The sequence below is a fragment of the Equus przewalskii genome, chromosome 15 (genome assembly GCF_037783145.1).
Source record: "Equus przewalskii isolate Varuska chromosome 15, EquPr2, whole genome shotgun sequence".
Lineage (NCBI taxonomy): Eukaryota > Metazoa > Chordata > Mammalia > Perissodactyla > Equidae > Equus > Equus przewalskii.
The window spans coordinates 48,560,071-48,587,755 of NC_091845.1; the positions used below are offsets into that span (position 1 = coordinate 48,560,071).

The following is a 27,685-nucleotide window of genomic DNA, read 5'->3' on the forward strand; positions in this document are numbered from 1 at the left end:
GGAGATGAATTTTCCCAGGATGATGGCAGGAGCTAGAGTGGAAGGGACAACCAGGAACTGAGTAGTTTTAGATGAATGAGGCTTTGTAAGCTGGAGGTCAGGAGGTGGAAGCAAGGAAGAGACAGGTTTCTACAAGAGAAAGTTTTTGGGTTTTTTTTTTGGTTAAACTTTTTATTAAGATTATGATAGTTTACATCCTTATGAAATTTCAGTTGTACATTATTGTTAGTCATGTTGTAGGTGCACCACTTCACCCTTTGTGCCCTCCCCCCACCCCGCCTTTCCCCTGGTAACCACCAATCAGTTCTCTTTGTCTATATGTTTAACTTCCACCTATGAGTGGAGTCATACAGAGTACGTCTTTTTCTCTATCTGGCTTATTTCACTTAACATAATACCCTCAAGGTCCATCCATGTTGTTGTGAATGGGAGGATTTTATCCTTTTTTATGGCTGAGTTGTATTCCATTGTATGTATATACCATATCTTCTTTATCCATTCATCAGTTGATGGGCACTTAGGTTGCTTCCACATCTTGGCTATTGTAAATAATGCTGCGATGAACATAGGGGTGCATGGGACTTTTGGAATTGCTGATTTCAAGTTCTTTGGATAGATACCCAGTAGTGGGATGGCTGGGTCATAAGGTATTTCTATTTTTAATTTTTTGAGAAATCTCCATGCTGTTTTCCATAGTGGCTGCACCAGTTTGCATTCCCACCAACAGTGTATGAGGGTTCCTTTTTCTCCACAACCTCTCCAACATTTGTCACTTTTTGTTTTGGATATTTTTGCCATTCTAACAGGTGTAAGGTGATATCTTAGTGTAGTTTTGATTTGCATTTCCCTGATGATTAGTGATGAGGAGCATCTTTTCATGTGTCTATTGGCCATCCGTATATCTTCTTTGGAGAAATGCCTGTTCATGTCCCCTGCCCATTTTTTGATCAGCTTGTTTGATTTTTTGTTGTTGAGCTTTGTGAGTTCTTTATATATTATGGAGATTAACCCTTTGTTGGATATATACCTTGTAAATATTTTTTTCCAACCAGTGGGTTGTTTTTTTGTTTTAATCCTGTTTTCCCTTGCCTTGAAGAAGCTCTTTAGTCTGATGAAGTCCCATTTGTTTATTCCTTCTATTGTTTCCCTCTTCTGAGGTGTTATGGTGTCTGGAAAGATTCTTTTAATACTGATGTCAAAGAGTGTACTGCCTATATTCTCTTCTGGAAGACTTATTGTTTCAGGTCTAATCTTTAGGTCTTTGATCCATTTTGAGTTTATTTTTGTGAATGGTGAAAAAGAATGGTCAATTTTCATTCTTTTACATGTGGCTTCCAGTTTTCCCAGCACCATTTGTTGAAGAGACTTTCTTTTCTCCATTGTAGGCCCTCAGCTTCTTTGTTGAAGATTAGTTGTCCATTGATGTGTGGTTTTATTTCTGGGCTTTCAATTCTGTTCCATTGATCTGTGCAGCTGTTTTTGTACCAGTACCATGCTGTTTTGATTACTGTAGCTTTGTAGTATGCTTTGAAGTCAGGGGTTGTGATGCCTGCAGCTTTGTTCTTCTTTCTCAGGATTGCTTTAGCAATTCGGGGTCTTTTGTTGCCCCATATGAATTTTAGGATTCTTTGTTCAATTTCTGTAAAGAATGTCATTGGGATTCTGATTGGGATTGCACTGATCTGTAGATTGCTTTAGGTAGTATGGACATTTTAACTATGTTTATTCTTCCAATCCATGTGCATGGAATGTCTTTCCATCTCTTTATGTCATCATCATCAATTTCTTTCAGGAAAGTCTTGTAGTTTTCGTTGTATAGGTCTTTCACTTCCTTGGTTAAATTCACCCCAAGGTATTTTATTCTTTTTGTTGCGATTGTGAATGGGATTGAGTTCCTGAGTTCTTTTTCTGTTAGTTTGTTGTTAGAGTATAGAAATGCTACTGATTTATGTATGTTAATTTTATACCCTGCGACTTTGCTCTAGCTGTTGATTATTTCTAATAGTTTTCCTATGGATTCTTTGGGGTTTTCTATATATAAGATCACGTTGTCTGCAAACAGCAAGAGTTTCACTTCTTCATTGCCTATTTGGATTCCTTTTATTTCTTTTTCTTGCCGAATTGCTCTGGCCAAAACCTCCAGTACTGTGTTGAAGAAGAGTGGTGAGAATGGGCACCCTTGTCTTGTTCCTGTTCTCAGAGGAATGGCTTTCAGTTTTGTCCATTGAGTATGATGTTGGCTGTGGGTTTGTCATATATAGCCTTTATTATGTTGAGTACTTTCAAGAGAAGGTTTTTTTTATACGTGGAAGAACTGTAATGGTTGAGCAGCAGCAAGGGGAGCAAAGAGGCTCTTACCCCAGCTCCCGGGCTGTGAGAGAAAGCATGACCAGAGGAAGAGGCAGGAGACGGAGTACACTTCTACGAAGGGCTGAAGACACAGGGCTTCTGCTGGATTTGGAGCAGCAGTTTCAGAGACACAGGGTTGAGACCATGGGTGGAACTGGGTAAGGATGGGGCCAGGTCAGAGGGGCTGGAGTCATGGGGGACAGTGGCGATGTAGAGGAGATGGCTGGGGAAGCGTGGTGGTGCCTTAGGCTTTGGACATTGACATAAACACAGGATGTGCAGTCTAGCGCTCTTAATCTCAGAGGCCTCTCTGAGGAGGGCACCAGGTTACTCCCAGCAGCCAGGGAGCTTCTCCTGGGGAGAGCCAATGGGAACTGAGAAGCTAAGCTCTTGCCCAGGGCACAGGCCAGGGGAGGACCAACCAAAGCGTCTTCGCCTCCTCCCAGTTCCACTGCCATCACCCCATCTCATCATCAGAATGTTGTGAGGATAAAACAAGGTAATAAATGTTTGCAATTAATTTCAGTGTTGTAATGATGCCCTGCCTGGCGTCTCTGCTTCTACTTTTGCCCTCTTCTAACACATTCTTCAGATAGACGGTGATTTTTAAAATACCAATCTTATTGGGTTACTTCTTTGCTTAAAGAAAAAACAAAATCAATGGCTTTTATTGCCCTCAGAACAAAATTCAAAGGTAAGGACGTGGCCTTATGAGCCCCACTTGGGTCTGGTTCCTCAAATTCCCAGAAATCCTTCCAGCTGCAGCACCTGCCCATTGCTAGTCTTTACCCGAAAGGGCTCCTGCATCCCCTGCCTGCAGCTCTCTCCCTAGATGTGCCTCCTCTGGGAGGTCTTCCAAGCCTCACACGCTGGGACAGCTGCCTTGTTTAATGCTGCAGTGTCCTCTCCTCCTCATCTACAGCATTCTTCCGAGTTCTGGGGAGCAGTTGAGTAGCTGCAGATGGACTGTGCATCTCTGGCTCTAGCGCGCTCCTAAAGCCAAGGCAAGGCACTCAGGGCCTCCTTGACTGATGAGAGCATGAGTGGGTCAGCGAGCACGGCAAAGCTCAGGGCTGTATGAGTCAGAGCCAAGCTCGAGGACTCAGCCTGCTCTGTGCCTGGCAGTAACCTGGGGCTGTTAGGTGGGGTGGGGGGTGGCATTCCTTTTCTATCTCCTTGGACCTTGGAGGCAGATTGCCAGAGTCCTTTGCTTTTTACACCCAGCCAGGGCACCCAAGATTAGAATCCTGAGGGTCAGTGTAAAGGGACTTATGAAATCATCGGTTCGAAAAGCCACACAGGTTAGCAGTGAGCTGAGATGGAGGCAGGGGGCTGGAGCATCTTTGAAGAGAACGCAAGACTGAAGCTTTGATTTTGACTGGACACAGAGCTTCTCTCAGCGAGATCAAATGTCCTATAGGGCCCCCACCTTAGCCAGAGGGGCCTGGGCCAGCCACTGGAAGGAACCACAACGTTCTCTTCATCCACAGCCTTTTCACCCACCTACCTGCATAGACTCCACAACTCCAAATTTTTTCTCCCCCTACGCCCACATACTTGGAAAGGCTCTACCTAGCTGTTTCGTTCTGGGCTTGACTGCGTTTTGAGGGCAGAGGGACCCCAGATTGAGGGTGTCAGGGGAGCCATACCCCTACCAAGACTATCAGAGAACAGATAGGCCCAAGACCCTAACCCAGAACAGGGTGTTGGGCGTAGGGCTCTGGGACGAGAAAGGTGATGATGCTTCCGAGATTGGGCTCAGCAGCAGGTGCTGCCAGTGGGGCAGGCCATGGTGCTGCCTCCGTCAGTAAGGCTGGACTTGCTCATAGGTCCCAGCTATTATCAGGGGAAAATTTAGGCAGCTCCCTGCTGCTGCTGGTCTGGCTCTTGGAGACACAATCAGAACTGTGTGCTGCTCACAGAGGCCACTTCCGTGCAGGAAGATCCTCGTGGGGCTTCTTTGTCATTTTCTGAGGGTGCTGACTTCAGAGACCTGGAGGGAGCAGCAGGCTGTTACTGGCTGACCAGGAATTGGTCCCATGGCAGCGTTCCTCCCCATCCCCTCCCCAAATGAGGAAGAATCTAACCCAAAGCTGATCAGATGTCTGTGGTTCCTGAGGGCCCAGTATTGGCCTCTAAGCAACAATGGACACATGATGAGGTAGAGGCCTGGGCTTCTGGGATAGAGGCCACTGATATGAGGCCCAGGGCCTGGGCTTCAGAGAAAGGAAGCAGCTCACCGTGGGTGGGGCCCTTGCTCCAGGTCCTCGATGGTGTCCTTTAGGGGCTGGCCCCGTGTCTCTGGCAGCAGGATGCAGAGTAAGCCTGCCACAATGGGGAGGGTACCGTAGATGATCATTGGGACGGCCTCCTGGTAATCACCCAGCAGGATCACGAGTGGTGTGAGGATGCCTCCGATCCTTGAGAAGATGCCCACCAGCCCCATGCCTGTCTGCCTGAGGGAAGACCAGTACAAACTAAGCAGACTCAGCCTCAACTCCAGGCCCCAGCTCCACCTCAGCATACTTCCTTGGGAGAGCCCAGACCCCTCATTATGGCCTCCACAGTCCTGCAGGGTTTCCAGGCTCATCCAGCCCACGCGGGCTTCCAGCTCTCTGCTCCTGCACACTGAACTACTTGTAGTCCAACTGTGTATCATGCTTCTCCCACTTCCAGGCCTCTCTGTCCACCTGCTACACTCCTGCTTGCCTAGCAAGTCTCACTCAGGTCAAAGGCTGCGTCTCCTTACCACCCCCTACCCCCACCCGAGTGTTCTTCTTCTGAGTCATTCATTCTTAGACGTACTCCCTATTCCAGTCCTGACATGGCATGGTCTACTTCTGCATCTGTCCTCCACCAGCCCAGGGACAATTTGGGGCTTGGACTAGATTTCTAGTTGCCCTGCACCCCACCCAGCACTGCTGCCCCAGAGCCACCCCCATAAGCTATTTGTGGAACAGTGGTAAGGACAGAGGAGGGGTGGCCAATATCAGGGTCTCAGGAGCAGAGGAGCAGGAGTTGCATCAGCAGCCCTTACCGGATGATGGTGGGGAAGAGCTCAGCAGAGTACACGTAGGAGATGGTAAATGCGGCAGCCGTGGCAAATTTCCCCACCACGGCTAGCACAGTGACCACCACAGGCAGATCTGGTGGAAGATGCCGGTCAGCCATACAAAGGGTGGACAGCCCCACCACCTGGGCCCTGCCCCCTGCCCTGTCTACCCAAACTGCTCACCCCTTCTGCACTTGAACCCCAGGGAAGCCCTCACTCTTGAAAAGGAAGCAGTGGGCCCCTGGCAGCAGCGGAATGGTATAGAGCGGGATGGGGGAAAGCCAGCCCTGGTACCTGCCGGGACGAAGATGATGGCAATACACATGATGCCACCCAGAAGCAGAGTTCCCATCTGGCTCCACTTGCGGCCCAACCACTGCATCATGAAGATGCTAGAGCAGCGGGCAGGAATCTCAACTGCTCCAAAGATCAGCTGCGTCAGGTAGATGTCCAGGCCAAAGTCCCCTACTTTGAGGCCCAGGCCGAAGTACCCCAGACTGTCCACAAACCTACAAAGTGTCCAAGAGTCCTTGTCAGTGCTGGGTGACACCATCACTTTCAGAGGGAGAGCCTGCCTTAGCCAGAAGTCACAACAGGAGAGAGTAGCACAGCCAGGGAAAGACCCAGTCATTCCCACACAGCCCATCCCAGCCAGAGAGCCACCAGTGACATCCCACTGACACACATCAGGGACATGGCAGCCCTTCGGCTCCAGGCACAGGGAGGGGCATGGGTCCTGGTGCACTCACCAGACTGCGAAGAGAACCAAGGTCATCTTCCGGAGCTTGGGGTGTCTGAACAGATCCAGGGCGTTCCCTGAGGGGCCTTTCTCCTCTGGGACGAGCTGGGAGGAAGATGTAGAGTGAGGGTCCAGGCAGAAAGGTCTGTGTGGGTCAATTCAGGGGCAGGGCTGGACCCAGCCTACTGGAAGTACCTGGCTCAGGAGCTCTGGGGAGAGTTTCCGCTTGTTGACCGCGGCCACCTTCTGGATCAGTTTTTTAGCCTCCTCTACCCTCCCACGGGTCAGGAGCCACCGTGCTGACTCTGGGAGAACCCTGTGCATCAGGAATGGCTGTGACTTTGGGGTCTGAAGTCCTAGAGCCTTCTCACTCCCCCAGGAGCCTTCTCGGCTGTTCCAGTGCACACTGAACCCCAACCCCTGCAGGCTCCCTCTCCCAGACGTGTCTCTGAGTGTCCCACGAGGCGGCCGTGGGTGCTGCACTCCAAGCCCACTGCAGCACAGCTATCCTAGGGGTGGCTTGCTCCTGGGAAGTATCTCCTCACCAGAAGTAGAAGAAGAGCAGCAAGACAGGTGCAGTGCCGACAATCTGAAAGAGTCTCCAGTTACGGATACCATAGGCGAGTCCTGCCAGCGCCATCTGCCCCGCAGAGAAGCTGCACTGGCCCAGGACCACGGAGAGTGTCCTCCATGAGGGCCCCACCCACTCTGTAACTGTGTGAACAGAGAGGCTGAGACCGGGCCAGACCCTGCCCTCACTCCCTGTCATTCCCTAGATGCCACCCTGTCAGGGTTGGGGCCTCAGTCCCAGCACAGGGAGCACCCATGTGACCACTCTAGGTGTAGGGTCCTGACAAGGCCCCCACAACCAGTCTGGGAATGTGGCCAGCCCAGACCCCAAGGCCTCGCCCTGTGGTTGAAGGTTTCAGTGCCCAGATACTCACGTAGGGTGACGTTGCTAAAGGTAAATCCAGCGACAGCAGTAGCCACAGCAAAGCGAAGGACCATGTAGAGCTCAAAGCTGGGCACGAAGGCTGGGGCCAGGCCAAAGATAGCGAAGAGGAGCAGCTGCACCAGGATGGTGGCCTTGCGGCCGATCCTGGGGTAACAAAGGAGCAGGTCCAGGAGGGAATCTCTCTGAGGAGAAGGAAGTGAGGGAGACCCAGCCCTGCCCTGGGCTCTCTGTCTGAGGGAGGGAAGACCAGGGCCTTATCCTGGAGACCAGTGTGAGGGACAATGGGGAGACTTGGCCCTGTGCCAGGAGCCTAAGAGCATACCAGGTGAGGGGTGAGCTGGTCAAGGTTCTTACCAGTCACAGAGTGGCCCAAAGATGAAAGCCCCAATGAGGAGTCCAGCCATGAAGACTGACTGCGAGGTATCCGTCAGATGCTTCTGATCACAAACCAGGTTGAACTGAGACAGACATAGGCAGATGTGAGTCTAAGGGCAGCCGAGGGCAAGTCCTTTGTCATCCAGCCCACCCACTACAAACCTCTCAGGGCAGGTGCCCATGGTTCCCAAACTGTGTGCCAAGGTACCCAGAGCACCAGAGTGAATTCACAGGGCACAGCATGATATTTCACATTTTTAAGGAAAATACAGCAATACTCAACATCTGTCTGATATTGCACGAACAACTGCCAGCTCAGGATGGTTCAGTTTCAACATGAGATCATGCTACATTCCTTTCAGTGACATCCTGTCTACGTGAAGTTGTGTTTTTGGCAGTTGCTGTGAAAAGGCAAGCACCATGTGAGCATCAGTGCGGGACAAAAAATGAAGGTGGCAGTGTTCAAGCTTGGAGAAGCTGTGCAGTTCCCAATAGGCACAGACATCCTATTAGTAATGGTATTTACTTAAGAATGAAATAAAAATATTTTCTTTCAATTTATGTGTATTATTTTTTTAAATAGCTAATAAGTTGTTAGGACATAAATACTTGTTAAGTTATTTGGACCTAATTTACTTTATTATATATTTATTATAATTATTATATATTATATTATATATAATATTATATATTTCTTTTGGCCTGGAAAGGCCATGTAAATTACTGACACACTAAGGGAGCAAAGTTTGGGAACCTATGACAGACCACTAATTACTGCTTCCTGAGAAATGGGGCCTGTTTTCCACAGCCAGGGCCCCCTTGTGACCCACTTAGGCCTTTCCAAGTTTTCCCATCCAGCTGCAAAATTCCCCTGAAACTCTCATGGTTCACAGGCAATCAGAATCCCAAGGAACCCTCACACACCCCTTGAGGAAGGAAATTAGGATGGAGGAACATGCAAATGCTCACACACACACATACACGGGGCAGCAGGCGGGGGCAACCCGGCTGGAGACTCACAGACAGAACCTAGCAGACAGAGCGGGAAACCAAGTGGAGAAAATGTGAGTGTCCACATAGCTCTGTACACATGTCTACTGCATGTGCACATACATGTGACTCACCCCTCCCCACACTGGTTTTGTAGGCCCTTCAGGGAGTTTTGTGCCCCCTGCACACAGCTCAGCTCCATACACAAATGACTTGTGAGCTCTCCTCCAGAGCTCATGGAGACAGCTTCACAACAACGACTAACGCCTTTTCAAAAACTTTTAAAGATTGGCTCTGAGCTAACATCTGTTGCCAATCTGCGCCCAGGATCCGAACCAGTGAAACCCTGGGCCGCTGAAGTGAAGCGTGCCGACTTACCACTCAGCCACCAGGCCAGCCCCAACTAACGCCTTTTGAGTGCTTACTCTGTGTTGGGTACTATGCTAAATGCCTTACATACATTACCTCATATAATTCTGACAACAGTCCTTGACTTACTATTATATTTCCCTAAGGGAGGAGAGGTTAAGCAGCTAATCCTAGGTCCCACAGCTGGATGGCAGTTGAGTTCAGACATCTCTATTGTCCCAGACAGAGATTACAACTGAGTGAAAGCTAAGAGGATGTTCCCTGAATGAATGAATGAATGAACTAATACCCACAGTTAGCCAACTAACCAATTATCATCAGTTAAATAACCCTTAGCAAGAAATTAATCAATCCAGGAGATATCACTGTGCTCATACTTCTGTTCTCAAGGGCAACTGTTAATTTTTAAGAACTTTGACTATGTTGTCAAACGATTAACTGATTGACCCTGGGAATGAAGCAGGGCAGGACAGGGGACTTGAACTTGCTATTCCATCCAGTTCTATCCTGTTTGGTTTATTTTTTTAGCAACCCCAGATTGCCTCTGTAGTTAGAACTATTTAAAATAAATAATAATGAAGAAAAGCCTGCTGCTGTCAGCCTCTGGAGTCAGAATTGAGTGACTTTGTGTGACTTTGAGTTGGTCGGCCTCTCTGTTGGTGTCTTAGTTTCCCCTGTACAAAATGGGGATAAAATATACTACACAGTATCGCCCAATAGGATTAAAGGCATTAACACATGGAACCCCCTTAGCACAGTGGCTGTCACACAGGAAGCTCTCAGTAAGAGAGCACAGGCCCCTGTGCTCATGAAGCTCACAGCTGGTGGCATAGCCACCTCAGACACAAGGGGCTGTAGTGCTCTGAAGGCATGGATGCCAAGCCATGGGACTCTTCCAAGGCTGGCACCTCTGCCCAGTGGCCACCATTCACTACCTCCCTATAGTTTATGTATCCTTTATTTCATTAGATCATCATTCTATCCCCAGGAAGACTTATCTTTCCCACTGCACAGCAAAAGAAAATGAGGCTTGGAGAGGTGCCAAGGTGTACTCAAGCTCGTGTGGTGGTATCATGGTGCAGATGGAACCGAGATGAAGAGGGCTGCAGCTTGGGACACCAGGCATCACCCTCCCCGGCCCTAACGCCCCCAGTGGATGGTTCTGTCTGGGGCCTGCCACGGTGGCCCACAGAATCCCACCCCTATTTCTTGGAGCACTCCTCATGCTATCTCCCTCATCAGTTCCAAAACCTTCACTGGCTCCCTTTGGTCTCAAAGACAAAGCACTAGAGACCAAATTCCATAGCACTGTCTCTAAGACCCGCTAAGAGTTGGCTCTTGCCTCTTTCCCAGCCTTTTTTGTATGCCAGCATTCCTCAAACACACCAAGCATTTTCATGCCTCCAGACCCTAGAAATGGCTATTCTCTCTGCTTCCCCTTCCCTCCCACTCCTGCTCCATCTTTGGTCCCAGGACAGACCACACTGCTGTTGCTATTCATTGATGGTCTCTTCCCAACTCTATTCAGGGGTTCATGTGGACAGGACCAGGAGTCATTTTTTCTTTTACCAAGGATGGGCACCCGGGAAATGTTGGACAGGAAGGTTGAGAAGGAGAAATGTACTCTGCCCTTCAGGAGCACACAGCCTATAAGGAAATGTGCTCTTTTCTTCTCAAATTAGGATTTTTTGTATTTCAGCTTGAATATGAAGCTGCTGGTTATACTAAGGATGTACCTCAGAGAGGGTCCTCTGAATCAGTGTGGCAGATTCCCTCCTCATCGACGGGAAACAGAGGAGGAGATCTTACACCGAGGTAGCTCACTCTGGAACGGAGCTTGGGGTTACCATGTGGTACATGGACCAAAGTATCAAAGGTGCCTGTTCCCTTGGGAGTCGCAGTCCTTGGGAGGGTGGAGTGGGAGGCAGCATGTCAGGGAAGGGCAAAAGGTCCAAGGCCCCACCCCAGTGTCAGCACAGTTTAGGGTGATGACTGAGGATAAAGAAAGAGGACCTCAATCGTTGAGAACATCCCATTCAATTCCCATACCCCTGCCCACCGCTATTCCAGGCACACCAAGTTCCTGCTGCTCCCCAGACACATCGCCTGCTTCCTGCCGCTGGGACTTGCTTTTGCTATTCTCTGTCTGCAAAGACCTTTCCCTTTTCTCTATCAACATTCTTCTGGTACCTTGGCGCCCAACTCACATACCAACTCCTTTGGGAAGTTGCCTGCCCATGCCCTCTCCAGGAGGAAGTGAATTCTAGCTTCAGGGCCCATCCAGCCCTTTCTCCCCCTGCAAGGAGCCCAGATCTTCCCCTGACCACCAGGGGTCCTCAGAGTAGGGGAACAGGGTGCCTCCCTCCTCTGACTGTTCCCTGCACAGATTACACTCAGGGGCCTTCGGCTGAATAAAATTCCACGAGCAGTCCAGCACAGGCTATGAGTTGGCTAGAGTTGGCTCTGAGCAGTCTGGAAGTTTGCTTGGGCTTTAAGCATGAAGAGATTTGGCCAGGTGGGCACACCCAAAGCATCCGAGGACCAATAAAGGCTGGAACCTACCAGGGAAGTGATGCAGGGGAGATGGTGGAGAGGAGCATGAGGGTCAGACCAGGCTAGATCCATAGGCTGGGAGAGTTCTTAGGCAACCCACCCCACCGTGAGGTGGAATGTGGTGGAGGGTCAGGAGGAAGACAGGCAGGACATATCCTCAGGCAGCCAGGGTGCTGGGGGCAGGTTAATGGTCACACATTAAAAAGTGAATGTTTGCCTTTGGTTAAAACATTGTCCTCTGAAAGCCTCTAAAAAATAAATACTTTTTTACCCATAGAGGAAAAAAAAGTGAATGTTTAATCTCTGGACTCCAGATTGCACGCTCCACAAAGGCTCAGGATTTGCCACCATAAAGGTGAGAGGGGCACAGATCCTCCCAACAATGCCCGCCTCTCAGGTTTCTGGACTGTCTGTGTTCTCCCCATTCCCACAGGAATGGCCCATTCGCTGGGCAGCAGCAGCCCCAAGTGGGAGTCCCAGCCCCATGATCAACTTGTTCTGTCGCCCTGGCCAAGTCATCTCTCCACTGTGTGCCTTAACTCCACCATCTGGGAAGCAATGGAACGGCCCTAGATGCTTTCAGAGGCTTCTTCTTGCTCTGAAGTGGCTGGAATGGGAATCTTCCTGTTTACCTGCCTGGGTCCCTCCTAAGAGAATGAAATTAGCAAGAGCAAATGCTAGTTATTTACAGGACAAGTCCCAGAGTCATGGGCGTCCTCCCGCATCCCAGAGGCAGGAAGGCAGAGATCTAGAAGCTGAAAGGTAGAAATCCCAAGTCAAGCAAGCAGGAAGGCAGATGAGTGGAGAGGGGAAGCGACAGCATAAGAGTTAGGAAAACACAGGAAGATGGGTAGGCAGGCAGACGTGCAGGGACAGACTGAAAGACAAAGGCAATGGACAGACAGGTGGGGCATTGGAGAGAGGGAAAAGCACAGATGGGAAAACAGGGAGGGAAAAAGAGAAAGGCAGGCAACTGGGCAGACAGGCAGAGGGAGAGACAAAAGGATAGGCAGAGACGGATGGACAGATGAGCAGACAGAACAGAGAGAAAATGGATAGAGAGGTAGATGGGCCAATAGGCAGAGGACAAAGAAAAACTGGCAGAAAGAAAAACAGGCATAGCAATGGTCAACCAGTCAGGCATGGGGGCACGAGGGTAGATAGGGAGAGAGCAAGACCAGAGGCTGAGGGCAGAGGGTCAGGCAGAGGTACTGAAAGGCCCCAGACAGACAGGCAAAAACACAGCCCTACCTCATTCTTTAGAGATGGGGCCCTGTTCTCAGGATAGTCCCAGCCTGCATCGCAAGGCTGTGTCTCATTGAAGCGGTGGCTGAGGATGTCCTCCAGGCTGGCATTGTCAGGGGGCGGCCGGAACATGAGGCAGGACTCGGGATTGCCTGCAGCATCTAGAGGCACGCTCAGTGTCAGCTGCTCAGCAGCACTCAGGTTGAAAGTATGATTCTTGACCCAGGCCACTGAACAGTAGTGGGTCTCATCCAGGACCATGAAGACCTGGGCAAATAGGTAGAAGGCATTCAGGAAGTTGGGGACACACATCAGTATCACCAGCTGTATCTGGAAGCGACCGAAGTGGCCTATTTCAGCCAGGACCTCGGCAAATTGAGCCATGTCTACTGGTCACCACCTCCTCAGTCTGGGGCCACCACACAGCTCTGGAGCTTGGCTCTGGGGCATCTGCTCCTCTGGGCAGTGGTGACAGCTGCATTAATGTTTAATCCAGCCTTGCCCAACTCCACATGTCACACCTCAGCTCCCTATCCATGGCCTGGGAAAGGCAGAATATGTTGAAAAAATAGCCCATTCTGGCTTGCAGAATCTGAGGATGTTTTATTGACTGTGTGACAGACTCAGGCAAAACAAGAGGAACCAAGAGGACCTCCTCAATCCCAGCACATGAGGGTGAGCTTTAGCCAAATATTCTATCACACACAGCAGCACCTCCCCTCCAACTGCAACATCCTAAACAATTCACATCCAGCTCAAATCCCTCCCCCTACGATAGAACCCAAATTCTGAGAGTAGTTGCAACACTCAGAGGGACACAGAAGTCCCTTCTAGGGACCAGCCACTAGGCAGTTGGGGGTAAATCAAGAGAGCAGCCTGCATATGAACTCTGCCAGCAGCCCAATCTGGCCTCTTGAGCCTGATGATCTTATCTTTCTCCTGTGGGTCTCTAGTATGTGGTGGTATGCAAGACCAGTCAATCCCAGGTGAGCATGAAGGCCAGGAGACCCACCAAGTATATAAATGCCTTTCTTTTTCAGCACCAAAGGCAATTCAAGAATGCAGAGCAATTACAGAAGAACCAAGAGTGGCTTTTTTTTTTTTGGTGAGGAAGACTGTCCCTCAGCTAACATCTGTGCCAATCTTCCTCTACTTTGCATGTGGGATGCCACCACAGCATGGCTTGGTGAGCAGTGCGTAGGTCCACACCTAGGATCCATACCTGCGAACCTCAGGCCCCTGAAGAGGAGTGCATGAATTTAACCACTATGCTACTGGGCCAGCCCCAAGAGCTGCATTTTGAGCTCTACTCTAATCAAGGAAGAAACCATTAACACATTCTCAAGATAAAAAACACGTGCAAGATGCCCCAGAGTAGTGTTAGTCAACCTAAGCAATTTCAGTGATAAAGAGAAACACAGGACAAAGTCTCTCTGCTACAGCTCCAGCTGTGGAAGCCCTGTGGGGAGCTATTCCTAACCTTGCTGGAGTCAAGTTTGGGATGCGGCAAGCATGGTGGCAGGCAGGTCAGGATTCTTATAGGACTGGGGACTAACAGAAAGGCAGGATCTCCCAGACAAGGAGTCTCCCAAAGAGAAGAGCCCCCATCTTTTTTACCCTGGGCTAGGTCTTACTGGAGGTAGACTCAGGACTTGGAAGGTGTCTAGCTCAGTCATGGGAGGTGGGGAATGACGGGACTAAAGAAAGCATTAGGGGAAAATCCACACGTATGCATGCACACACACATTCATGTATTTGCTCGTGTATGCATAGGAAAGCTTTTCCATGTTTTGAATTTTGAACCATTTTAAGAGGTGGGCAGAGGAGCATGGGTGCAGGACAGTCCTGGATACAGTGTGCCTGTATCTGGCCACCTGGCTGGCAGAGCTGCTGGTTGCCCGTTAATCAGTCAGCCTGTAGAGCAGGTCAAGGCAGGGCAGACAGTGGAGGGCAGAGGCAAGGGTCCACGACCCTGAGTAAGGAGAGCACTTTCCTCTCTGCTCCATCCCAAACTCCCCACCACTGTCCCCAGCTCTGTCTTTTATTCCTCGTGTGTTCTTGTCCTCAGCATTGCCTGGATTGAATGGCCAAGAAAACAGATGCTACCGGTTGCCACTGCCCAGTTTGGTGCTTCCATTATGAGGGAGAACTGAGGTGGAGACGTGAGCCTATCCTCAGTCTTCATCACCTCCTCACTCCAGTCAAGGAAAGGATTTTTGCTTCTTTCAGCTCCACGTAGCCAAAGGAGCTGGAGCTAGAGGCAGGAAGCTTGGGCTCTGCTACTGATTCATTGCGATCCCTAGTCTGTCCCTTCTACCTCTCTGGGCCTCAATTTCTCCAACTGTGTAAACGGCAAGATTAAATTAGATGGTGCCTAAAAATCCTTTCCTTTCTTGGTGTGTGATTCTAAAATAGACAAAGATAGATGATGATGAGACTCTCAACATACGAGTGAGACATAACCAAAGACTTTCCATAGTTGAAACTATGATCCCAAAATCTTGGTACTCGGGTACTGAACGCCACTGGCTTCACTTTACTTCTACATTCCCCAAATCCTAATTTTTTGGTTAACTTATATCTCCTCTTAACCCTGCCCCCATCCCAACCAGTCTGCCAAAGGCTCCCCAAGATGCTTCAAGGCGCACAGCCAGCTCTCTTCTTTGAGGAAGCCCTCCCAGGATCACTGTAGCCCCAGAAACCTCTCTCAACCCTGTGGTCTCACTGACCCGGGAGGTTGAGCCCAACATCAGCATGTGTGCTGGTGTCTGACTTCCCAAGTAATCTGGGTACCCCCACCATCTTATGAGAGACTTCAGGATAGGACTGGGGTTGCCTCTGGCCCTTCAGGGAAAGCCCACAGGCTGTCTTCTTCCTCTTCCTCTCCTTGTGCCTGCCCTCATTCAAGGGCACAACTAGGACAAAAGAGTGGTGTAACAAGAGTTTTCTAACCACTAGAGCTGTTTAAGTAGAAATGAACACACTCTCTTAAGAGGAAGTGTTCAGGACAATCGCTGGCAGTCATCTGTTCCCAGTGTAGAGGGTGGTGTTTGTGTGTGTGGTGGGGAGAGGGGAAGGTATTCTTCAAACATTGTCTCTAGGAATGTACTAGATGGTGTCTCAAATCTCTTCCAAATTTGAGAATTAATGGTTCTAGTAAATAAAAACCGGGGGTAGGACTTTTGGTTTCTGGTCCAGTATGTAAGGAACTTGGAAGCTGTCATTCTGTTCTAATAAGTGAAAAGCTGAACAAACTGAAAAATCAGCAACTCTTCTTAGATCCGTCAGAGAAGTGAGGCCACAGGGCAAGCTGGCGTCCCTCAAATTGGACAGGCAGACAGGTAAATACAGAGAGTTATAACTCACTGAAGAAATTCAGACACTTCCAGAGGAACCAGTAACAGAGGAGGAAAACCTGAACTGTAACTGACAAATTGCTGGAGAATCAGTGTGGATTAAGTCTGAGTTAAAAACTCTACAGGGGGGTCCCTACACTTCTGTGAGTTTTACCTGGTTCTACCAGGTTCTCACAGTGAATATCAGAAAAATCCCCTGTGCTTCCGGTGGGGGTTGGAGAAAAGTAACCATTCTGAAATATGCACGAGCATTCTGTTCTTCTTAACAAGGCCTACCCTCAAGGGAACTACTTTACCAGAGCCTAATGTACTGGGGTTTTATCAGACCCTAAATGACCTGGGGGAAGAAAACTCTAGCCCCCTCTAGCCTTCCACAAGGCGGAAGGGAAATATCCAATCCCAGCCCCCTCTAGCCATCCTGTCCCACTTAGAGGTGGGGGAGACTGAGAAGCACTTGTCAAGTTCACAGCTGAGACACATGCTCACTAAGACTGAGACTTAATCAAAGGACTATAGAAGCTTCCCCTTTCCCCACATCTTACCACCACATCACTAAAAGCCTATTTACTGGAACTCCTTTTACCCAGTACATCATGTTTGGCTTTCAACAGAAAATTCGAAGGCACACTAAAAGGCAAAACCACGGTCTGAAGAGACATGGCAGGCATCAGAATCAGAATCAGATATGGCAGGGATGTTGGAATTATCAGATGGAGAATTTTTAAAAACTATAAATATGCTAAGGACTTTAATGGAAAATGTAGACAACATGCAAGAACAGATGGGTAATGTAAGCAGAGAGATGGAGATTCTAAGAAGAGATGCTACAGATCAAAAACAGTGCACAGAAATGAAGAATGCCTTTGATGGGCTCATTACTAGATTAGACAAAGCTGAGGAAACAATCTCTGAGCTTGAGTATATGTCAATGGGAATTTCCAAAACCGAAAAGCAAAGAGAGAAGAAAAAAAAAAACAGAACAAGATATCTAAGAACCGTGAGACAAGTACCAACGGTGTAACATGGGCATAAAGGGAATACCAGAAAGAGAAGAGAGAAAGGAATGGAAGAAATATTTGAAACAACAATGATTAAGAATTTCCCCCAAATTAACACTGGACACCAAAACACAGATCCAGGAAGCTCAGAGAACACTAAGCAGGATAAATGCAAAAAACACTACACCTAGACAAATCATATTCACATGGTAGAAAATCAAAGATAAAGAAAAAATCCTGAAAGAAGCCAGAGGAGGGGAAAAACCCCACCTTATCTATACAGGAGCAAATATAAGAATTACATCAACTTCTCCTCAGAAACCATGCAAGCAAGAAGAGAGTTGAGTGAAATGTTTAAAGCGCTGAGAGAAAAAAACACCAAGCTAGAATTCTATATCCTGTGAAATTATCCTTCAAAAGTGAAGGAGAAATATAGACATCTCAGACAAAGATTGAAGGAATTTGTTGCCAGTAGATCTGATTTGCAAGTAACATTAAAAGAAGTTCTTCAGAGAGAAGGAAAATGATAGAGTCAGAAACTCAACTACATAAAGAGCATCAGAGAAAGGATGAATGAAGGTAAAATAAAAAACTTTTATTTTTCCTTTTCTTAGTTGATCTAACAAATAAGTTTGTTGAAAATAATAACAGCAACAACGTATTAGATTACTTATGCAAATATGTATATACATATATATGCGTGCATGTGTGTATACACATATATTCATTCCCCTTGGATTGCCCATATATATCATATGAATGAAGCAATGATGCAAATGACACAAAAAAACAAGAGGGAGGAATTGGGATTATTTTGTTATTATATGGTACTGGCACTGCCTGTCAAGTGGTATGATGGTCTTTGAAAATGGACTTGGATTAGTTGTAAATATATACTGGAAGCTTAGCCACTAAAAAAAGTAAAAAGAAGAAATATAATAGACACGCTAAGAAAAGAGAGAAAATGGAATCATATAAAATTCTCAATTAAAACCACAAAAGGCAGAAAAAGAGTAAAAGACAAAAATAGGAAAAAAGAACAAGAGCAATGAATAGACACAGTAACAAATATGGTAGATATTAATCCAACTATATTAATTATCACTTTAAATGTTAATGGTCTAAATACATCAAGTAAAAGGCAGTGGGAGTAGCTATATTAATTTTAGACAAAGCAGACTTCAGAACAAGAAAAGTTAGGACGGATAAAGAGGGGCATTACATAATGGTAAAGGGGTCAATACTCCAAGAAGACAACAATTCTTAATGTGTATTCACCTAAGAACAGGGCAAACAGAAGAAGCAAAAACTGAAAGAACGGCAAAGAGAAATAGATGAATCCACTATTATGGTTGGAGACTTCAACATCCTTCTATCAGAAATGAACAGATCAAGCAGGCAGAAAATCAGTAAGTACACAGTTGAACTCAACAGCACCCTCAATCAACTGGATAGAACTGACATCTACAGACTACTTCATCCAACAACAGCAGAATACACATTCTTCTCAAGCTCACATGGAACATTCACCAGGACAGATCACATTCTGGGCTATAAAACACACCTTAACAAATTTAAGAGAACAGAAATCATATAATGTCTGCTCTCAGACAACAATGGAATTAAACTAGAAATGAATAACATGAAGATAGTTGGAAAATCTCAAAATACTTGGAAATTAAACAACACACTTCTAAATAACATATCGGTCCAAAAATAAACCTCCAGAGAAATTTAAAAATATTTTGAACAAAATGAAATGAAAATACAACTTGTCAAAATTTGTGGGATGCAGTGAAATTAGTGCTTAGAAGAAATTTATAGCAATTTACAGCACTTGCTTCCAGAAGATAGAAGCAGAGGAAACACTCATTCTATGAGGCCAGCATTACCCTAATATAAAAAATCAGACAAAGACATTACAAGAAAAAAAAACTAGAAGGCAAGATCTCTTATGAACAAAGATGCAAAAACTCTCAACAAAATATCAGCAAATCGAATCCAAAAATGTATAAAAAGAATCACACACCACGACATAGTGGGACTTAGCCCAGATATGCCAGGCTAGTTTAACATTCAAAACTCAATTATGTCATCTATCACATCAACAGGCTAAAGAAGAAAAATCACATTACCGTATCAATAGATGCAGAAAAAGCATTTGACAAATCCAGTGCCTGTTCATGATAAAAAAACTCTCAGCAAACTAGGAATAGAGGGTAACTTCCTCAACTTGGTAAATAGCACCTACAGAAAACCTGTAGCTAACACCATACTTGACGACAGAAGCTTTTCCACTAAGATCAGGAAGAAGGCAAGGATATCCTCTCTCACCATTCATTTTCAACAACATACTGGACATCCTAGCTAATGCAATATAAGAAAAGGAAATAAAAGGTATATAGATTGGGAAGGAAGAAAACTGTCTTTGTTTGCAGATAACATGATTATCTATGTAGAAAACCCAAAAGAATTGGCAAAAATACTCCTGGAACTAATAAGTGATTATAACAAAGTTGCAGGATATAAGGTTAATATACAAAAGCTAATCACTTCCCTATATACCAACAATGAACAAGTAGAATCTGAAATTAAAAACACAATACCATTTACACTACCACCCCAGAAATGAAATACTTAGGTATAAATCTAACAAAATATGTACAAGATCTATATGAGAAAACTGTAAAACTCTGATGAAGGAAATCAATGAAGAACCAAATAAATGGAGAAATATTCTAAGTTCATGGATAGGAAGACTCAATATTGTCAAGATGTCAATTCTTCCCAACTTGAACAATTGATTCAACACACTCCCACTCAAAATCCCAGCAAGCTATTTTGCGGATATTGACAAACAGATTCTAAAGTTTATATGAAGAGGCAAAAGATCCAGAATAGCCAACACAATATTGAGGGAGAAGAACAAAGTCGGAAGACTGACAATATCTTACATCAAGACTTACTATAAAGCTACAGTACTCAAGAAAGTGTGGTATTGGCAAAAAAAGAAACAAATAGATCAATGGAAGCGAATAGAGAGCCTAGAAATAGACTCACAGATTCAATTATCTTTGGCAAAAGAGTAAAGGTTATACAATGGAGCAAAGATAGTCTTTCCAACAAATGGTGCTGGGACAACTGGATACCTACAGGCAAAAAAACAAATCTAGACACTGACCCCATACTCTTCACAAAAACTACCTCCAAATGGATCTTAGACCTCAATGTAAAATGCAAAACTATACAACCCTTAGAAGATAGCATAGGTGAAAATCTAGATGACCCTGAGTAGGGTAATAACTTTTTAGATACAGCACCAAAGGCGTGATCCATGAAAGAAATAGTAAGTTGGACTTCATTAAAATTAAAACGTTCTGCTCTGTGAAAGACACTGTTAAGAGAATGGCAAGGCGAGACACAGACTGGGAAAAATATTTGCAAAAGACATATCTGATAAAGGACTGTTACCCAAAATATACAAAGAACTCTTAAAATCAAGAAAACAAACAACCTGACTAAAAATGGGCAAAAGGCCTAAACGGGCACTTCACTAAAGAACATATACAGATGGCAAATAAGCATATGAAAAGATGCTGAACATCATACCATTAGGGAATTGCAAATTAAAATGACATACCACTACACACCTAATAGAATGGCCAAAATGTAAAACACTGACAACACCAAATGCTGACAAGGATAGAGAGCAACGGGAACTTTCATTCACTGGTGGGAATGCAAAATGGTATAGCCACTTTGGAAGATAGTTGGTGGCCTCTTACAAAACTAGACATACTCTTACTGTATAATCCACAATTGGGCTCCTTGGTATTTACCCAAAGGAGTTGAAAACATATGTCCACACAAAAATCTGCACACAGATGTTTACTGCAGTTTTATTTATAATTGTCAAAACTTGGAAGCAACCAGTAGGTGAATGGATTAATAAACTGTAGTACATCGAGACATGGAATATTATTCAATGCTAAAAAGAAATGAGCTATCAAGCTATGAAAAGACATGGAGAGACTTTAAATCCACATTACTGTGCAAGAAGCCATTCCGAAAAGGCTACATACTGTTTGATTCTAACTATAAAACATTCTGGAAAATGAAAAAAACTAGAGAGACACTGAAAACATCAGTGGTTGCCAGGGACTAGAGGGGCTGGAGAGAGGGATCAACAGAGGATTTTAGGACACTGAAACTATTCTGTATGACACTGTGATGATGAATACATGTCATTATACACTTGTCCAAACTCAGAGAATGTACAACAGCAAGAATGAACCCCAATGTAAACTATGGATTTTGAGTAATAATAATGTGTAATGAAGGTTTATCAATTGTAACAAATGTACCACGGAATATTGAGAGTGGGGGAGGCTGTGCATGTGGGGGGTCAGGGTGTATATGGGAACTCTGTGTATTTTCTGCTCAATTTTGCTGTGAAACTAAAACTGCTCTAAAACAGTCTATTGAAGAAAAAAAAAGTGGGGTAGATGAGCTGATTCCAAAGGAGGAATACGTGAACTGCTGCCTAGAGCATTTCTACCACGAAGAAACAGAGCTAAGGAATCAGGCCTCTAGATAAGGTCTGACCTTCTTAGAGAGCAAGTCCGGAGGCTCTATTTACTCTTGCCCCACCTGCTCTTCCCTCCATAAACACCATGGTTACTTTCGAGTAACCAACACCTCCTCTCTGCCCCATAAGAGTCAGAGTCCACTTTTACAACTTGCTTATCGTGAAAGCAAATTCAATGAGATGATAACACTGTCAACTCCAAGGCTCCAGGACCTGAGCTCAGAATTACCAGGACCCACAATCTGTCCCGTCCTGGCTCAAAGGCCACCTTCTGCTGAAAAAAATTATTATTAGGGAGATTACCTATCCAGCAGGTAGAGGAATACAGATGGGCCTAGAATCTCACAGGAAACTCCACCACTTCAACATCAAAGCCAAAAGGGACAAGTTCAGCCCTGCTCCAAACTTTCCAAAAGGGACTCCTAAAGGCTTGAATCTGGCACAAGCAGAATCAGAATAAGAAGATCAATGCAAGGAATTCCATATCGCACCCAAACAAATTTCCTTGGGGGGATCTTATCTTTTCCTTTCAGGATTTCAGTTTTCCCATCTGTACAATGGTTTTAAGCTTTTCTAGAAAATTTGTAGATCAATACACACATTTTTTTAGTTTATGTGCATTTTGGCTTTTCTCTATTCGCATGAAAAATTAAAGTTAGTAGTGATTCCCTGACCCTCTCCCCAGTGCTCCCCACCAACAGCTGCTAAAGTAAAGAATCCTTCCACCACCATAGACAATTTACTCTTTATTGATTAAAAATGAAGGAAACATGCAGCAAAATACAAAGTCAAAAAAGGGGGGGAGTCAAATATTTTACATCTTCCATAATCTAGCATACATCATAAGGAGAAACCTCCATTTATTGATACACCATTATTCTATCTTCCAGATTATTAAATAGTATCAGCTGGCTCTAGAATTTGGTTCAACACTTAAGCAAAAAACCCAAATAAATCCATTAGTCATTTAGAAAGACCATACATTTCACAAATAGCATTGGCACATGTTACCTGCTAAGTTAGTCCCTGCCCCAGGGACCAGGGAATCCTGGGGACCCAGGGACACAGGTGCACCCCGAACCACCACTCCTGGAAAGGAGCGAGGGTGCTCAATAGGTCACGTGCTGTCCCACCTGGGAAGTTTCTGTTCACTTATTTTCTCAGCATCACTGCACAAGTCAGCAAAGGGAGTCCACCATTCATCATGCAGAAGAAATAACACTGTCCTGGGGCTTGGTGTCTGACTCCTAATTCCCAGCAGGGCAAAAAATGAACTGAAAAGAAAGAGAAAGCCCAAGCCCATTTCTATTGTCATGCTTGTCCCACTGCAGTTCAAACGTAATGGACAGCTGGAGAAACTGAACAGGAGGATGGGCTGCTGCTTCCTCCCAGCCTGGGCTACAGACCACCTCCAGACAGAACGCTAGAATAGAGTGATGCCAACACCCCTTGGACTCAGAAATAAGTAGATCATGATGGGCTTGTTTGAAACCAAAAAGACTCTAAGGTAAGCTATTAGTCTTGTGCCAAAGGGGACACTGTCTCTTTTTCATACCTTATTCCTACCTCCTTGTCCACATTCCCCCCCCAACCCCCCTCCAAAAAAAAAAAAAGCTAAATATTTTTTCAGCAAGCTGATCAATCTTTTCTCTCTCCAGGTTCAGCAGGCTCCCTCCTTTTACCAATCCTGCTGGGACCATGGACTTTGGTGTCTGTGCCTCTAATCTACTTTGTTCCCAATCCCCACTCCCTCTCTTCCTCCCCAACATCTATCCCTTTCCCAACATGCCTTTGCATCCAGGGCAGGTGAAGACAGCCCATGACTAAAACTACAAGCTCAGAATGAAACAAAAACTGTGACAAGTCAGTTGTGGGCAAAGCTTTCAGAGATGCTCCAAGAGAAAATTAGATAAAGCAATCTTGTTATTCACAGACCAACAACACTGGAAAGGGCTCGAATGATTCTCTAGGAGGGAACTCTCCCTTTTCCATGGGGCCAAAACCCATCTTTGTGTGTTGTCTTAAGGCCAGATTGAGTATCCCTTTCATACACAAAATTTGTTAGGGCTATTTGCAGTTAGACAAAGGCAGTATCCCTTTCATACACAAAATGTTAGGGCTACCTACAATTAGACAAAGGCTGACTGTGAAACAGTAGGAAAAAAAAATCAACCCCACTGATTATTCACATATTGCATTATGAGTGCTCTTTTTTAAACCTAAAGAATAATTTATATTATTTCTGTAGAAAATCAAATGAACAGTGTCTACTCATAAATCCTAAAAGTCATGGCACGTGTGGTTTCACTTTCCGTCTTGGGTCAGGTTCAGCACACAGAAGTGTGGACCCCCTCCAAAGGGTCAGTGCAGGAGAGGGGGCAGAAGGCAGACCTCCCGGCCCAGTGTGAGTCTCCTTTATTGCTGCAGAAATCTCAGCCTTGCATTTCCTCATGACTTGGAGGCCAGGCAAATTGATTTCCAAGGGAGGATCAAGGAGCAGTTTCTTCTTCAATTTAATTTTTTAAGATTTGAAAATAAATACTTCCAAAATGATATGAGTTACGATTTCTCCTGTTCAAAAACCACTGCTGGGAAAATTCACTTTTACAAGCCACTTTTACACTTTTACTTGATGTTTTCTCTAAAAACAGTCCAAAGTTCCACTTTGAAGGATCCGATGGCTGAAGTTCGACTCCAGTCAGATGTTTTGCACCAGCTGAAGTTAAGGCTAGCAACCCTTTCTGGAGGGAGTAATGAAGAGGGGTGCCTGAGAGCAGCTTCAGCAAAACGCTTAGAAACATCATGAACAAAACAAGAACACAGTTTAGGCTGCCTCCATCTGAGGCTGTGCTTTTTCCTAACAAAGGTTCCTAGAATTCACATCAGATACCAAAAAAAAAAAAAAAAAAAAAAAAAAATCACTAAATTAAATTCTCTGGGCTCCAGCTGAATAATCAACTTTTAATTGCTACTTCAGTGGTAAAGAGCTATCCCAAGATGCCCACAGCCTCTCAGGTGTGGGAGAACAGGCAGAATGAGGAAGCCCAATATAGCTGCTACTTTCCACCCAGCGCCATCATTGGAGTAAGGCAAGATGAGCTGACAGATCTCCCTCCTGGGCCTTGAGGCACATGGGCCACTTCTCAGATGGAGGAAGAGAGGGAACGTGCACTAAGTTTACTAACGGAACTCTTTGAAGGGATGCTGTCCACTGGTGATCCAACTTTTCTTTCCGTGTGGGGAAAAGGGGGAATGATGGCAGGAAGAACATAAAGAAAGACCTCTAAAGCTGCTAGCTGGGAGGTTTGTTGCTGGGTTCTTTGGCAGTAGTGGGTTTAGGCCAACAGAAGCAACAGAGATACACACGTGTGGAATCTCCTCAGGCTGCCTTTTCCAGGGCTGTGGTTTAGCTGATGCTGAGTTGGGCAAATCCTATTAGTTTACCGTCATCAGGAATATCTGAGCCTTCGACACCAGATGCCTAGGAACCAAACAGAATGAGAAACTGGCTAGTGATAAATAAAATTGCAGGCAGCAATTAAAACTGGTATGGGGACTATGGGAAGGAAGGCAGTAAGGGGCAGGTCCCTGGGACACAAACAGGAAGCAGATGAAGGTGTCTCCAGAAAAGGTAGGGACTAGGTACACAGCTGCAGTCGGAATGGGTAACAATCTCTCTTGAGACTAGTCAAGGGCCTGGGATAGGAGGTTTCCTGGGAGAGAGAGAGGAAGGGAGGCCACTCAAAGGCAGACGTCAACCCAGGGTCTTGGGAAGGCTAAATGAACACAATTCACCATATTTTAACATTCTCATCACTCAGGGAATATAGAATCTGGTATGTAGAGGCTGCTGGTGTGTAAAAAGTAAGATGGTTAATAAGGAGGAAGGGATGAATACCAGTTTGAAAGTGACAGATCGATTTGACTGAGGTTCTTCCACAATTTTCTGCAAATTAGCTGCCACTGTAATCAAACAAACAGAGAAAGTAATGAGAAGCTAAGTAAATCCACTTTCAATCCTATTTTAAAAACTTAAATGATCTTCTATGTCAATCAAAATGGAAGCAGAAAGATAAATCACTCCCCGAACGAAAGTTATCTTTTAAACTCAACTCCAAGTAGCACAAAGAAATTTTGAATCGCTGTCAAATTAACTTTCTTTAAGATGCTTTTTTTTTTGGTTTTGTTTTGTTTTTTGAGGAAGATTAGCCCTGAGCTAACATCTGCCGCCAATCCTCCTCTTTTTGCTGAGGGAGACTGGCCCTGAGCTAACATCGGTGCCCATCTTCCTCTACTTTATATGTCGGATGCCTGCCACAGCATGGCTTGATGAGCGGTGCCATGTCTGCACCTGGGATCTGAACTGGCGAAACCCGGGCCGCCGAAGCGGAAGGTGTGAACTTAACCACTGTACCACTGGGCCAGCCCCTAAGATGCTGTATTAACTTAGGAAAGACACTCAGTTGAAAGAGGTATGATTTGCCTATTCATGGACCAGAAAGCCCAAGACTGGGAGTCAGAAAACTACGGCCTGCGGCCTGCTTCTATTCTGCCTGTGAGCTAAGAATGGTTTAAAAACGACACAGACTTACATGGCTCACAAAGCCTACACTATTTACTATCTGGCCCTTTACAGAAAAACTTTGCTGACTTGCCCTAGACAATGGTCTTTTCCTTTAGTAATATGTACCTGTGGCCTGACGGTGCCTTTTCTTACTTCTGCTTTTTTCTAGGACTAAATGTCTAATGGTTTTTGCTTCCCCCTTAGCTCCACAAGGGTATAGTTCATCCTCCAAAAGGGATTAGATATGGCCAAGCTTACTTTAACCTGTGACTTCTGTTGTCACTTCTACCAGAGTCTCCCAGAGACCTGGGTGTGCTTTCACTTACTATCATCAGGGGTTGCAAAGCAAACTCAGAAGTGAAATTTCCTTTTTCGGAAGGAACTGTCCCCAGTACCTGTCCCCAATATTTCAGCAAAACCAAGAACCATTGGACCTGCTCAGTGGAATCAAAGTCTGGTTTTCTGGGTCCTAAGTACATGGACAGAGACACAGGGACACAAGGGCAGAGCACAAAGTAGTTACCTATTACTAAATCTCTTCCGTCGACCAGGCCAGCAGAAATGAGTTCCTGAGACACACCCTCTGCTGTATCTGCAAAGACAAAGTACTCTGTTTCTTAGATGTGCACGTGACTGGTAACTCTCCGAGCAGGTGCCGGCACTGCCACACCCAAGCTAGTTGCTAACTCACTAACAGTATAATTTAGATGGGCCCTTGTCAGAAGAGCACCTGACAGTGACGCTTCAGAGGAAACTCCTATTCCAAGTGTAACCCTGTACCCAAGCCCTGTGACCTCTGAGACATGATGAGCATACAACATCTCCAGGGTTAATAAAGCAGAATGACTTTTTTCTCAATTAAATCTTGAGAGAACAAATTGAAATCTCTTCTCCTTTGGGATTACACTACATGTTTTTTGCTAAAATCATTTTCTTTTCATTCTAGTGGGCTTTTCTTCATGTCTAATTATTCCAGGTGGTACAATCTGAGCAGTGGGTACAACTAGAAACTAAAGATGAGGACAGAGAATCCTCAATCAACCTCAGCTCGCACTGACTCAGTAGTGCTGCTTCCCAAGGACTGAACACTGTGCCCGTCAGAGGGAACAGGAGGAGCCCTGGGTAAAAGGTGTGCACACACTTGTGCGGATGACCAGCAATTTGAGTTAGTTCTTTAAAATGTGACTCTGCCTGGCTTTTAAAAAGTAAAACAGATAGACCTCTGTACATCTGCATCTGCTCTCTTTGATACTTAGTTGCTGATGTTATTGAGACAGCAGGAAGAGGTAAGCATGGCACACAGGACAGAGATCTGCTGGCTGCTGGCCACTTCCTAAATCTGAACCCTGAGTAACAAAGGCGAGAGAGAAAACAAGTCTTGTCCCCGGGAGAAGTTCATGGCCAGAAACTATGTACGACAGAGCTCAGCTTCAGCCAGGGGAGAGAAGCAACTAGAAGCCTTGTTTCTTCTGGAGTCACTGAGGACAACCATGTTCGGTGATAAGGGCAAGAACTCGGCACTCTGACGGATCTGGGTTTGAATTTCAGCTAC

General features: G+C 45.7%; 2 protein-coding genes across 10 annotated transcripts in view; both read right to left on the reverse strand.

The window, feature by feature from the left end:
• Positions 1–1,276: 1,276 nt before the first annotated feature.
• On the reverse strand, positions 1,277–13,095 carry SLC22A13 (solute carrier family 22 member 13). Its single transcript, XM_008530727.2, has 10 exons — positions 12,634–13,095; positions 7,450–7,553; positions 7,085–7,239; positions 6,686–6,854; positions 6,336–6,456; positions 6,151–6,245; positions 5,696–5,910; positions 5,387–5,495; positions 4,590–4,805; positions 1,277–4,342 (listed from the first exon to the last, which is right to left on the reverse strand). The coding sequence occupies exons 1-10, from the start codon at positions 13,009–13,011 to the stop codon at positions 4,249–4,251; spliced, it is 1,656 nt and encodes a 551-aa protein (XP_008528949.1). The 5' UTR covers positions 13,012–13,095; the 3' UTR covers positions 1,277–4,248.
• Positions 12,757–27,685, reverse strand: part of OXSR1 (oxidative stress responsive kinase 1) — a 99,179-nt gene continuing 84,250 nt past the window's right edge. For 2 of the 9 annotated variants that reach the window (XM_008530726.2, XM_070577259.1), the window contains 4 exons: positions 26,657–26,725; positions 25,468–25,532; positions 24,936–25,050; positions 22,303–24,439 (listed from right to left, as the gene is read on the reverse strand). In XM_008530726.2, coding sequence (XP_008528948.1) covers positions 24,976–25,050; positions 25,468–25,532; positions 26,657–26,725 — 209 coding nt within the window. In that variant the 3' untranslated portion in view covers positions 22,303–24,439; positions 24,936–24,975. Of the gene's footprint in view, positions 12,895–22,302; positions 25,051–25,245; positions 25,533–26,656; positions 26,726–27,685 lie in introns of those variants that run through there. The other 7 variants (XM_008530724.2, XM_070577258.1, XM_008530723.2 and 4 more) reach the window with 5 other exon arrangements.

Coding starts and splice junctions, on each gene's coding strand:
- SLC22A13 (XM_008530727.2), bottom strand. CDS start 13,011: ATGGCTCAATTTGCCGAGGTCCTGGCTGAAATAGGCCACTTCGGTCGC. Junction 7,240..7,449: donor TTTGGGCCACTCTGTGACTG/GTAAGAACCTTG, acceptor TTGTTACCCCAG/GATCGGCCGCAAGGCCACCA. Junction 6,246..6,335: donor CCCCAGAGCTCCTGAGCCAG/GTACTTCCAGTA, acceptor TCTTCCTCCCAG/CTCGTCCCAGAGGAGAAAGG.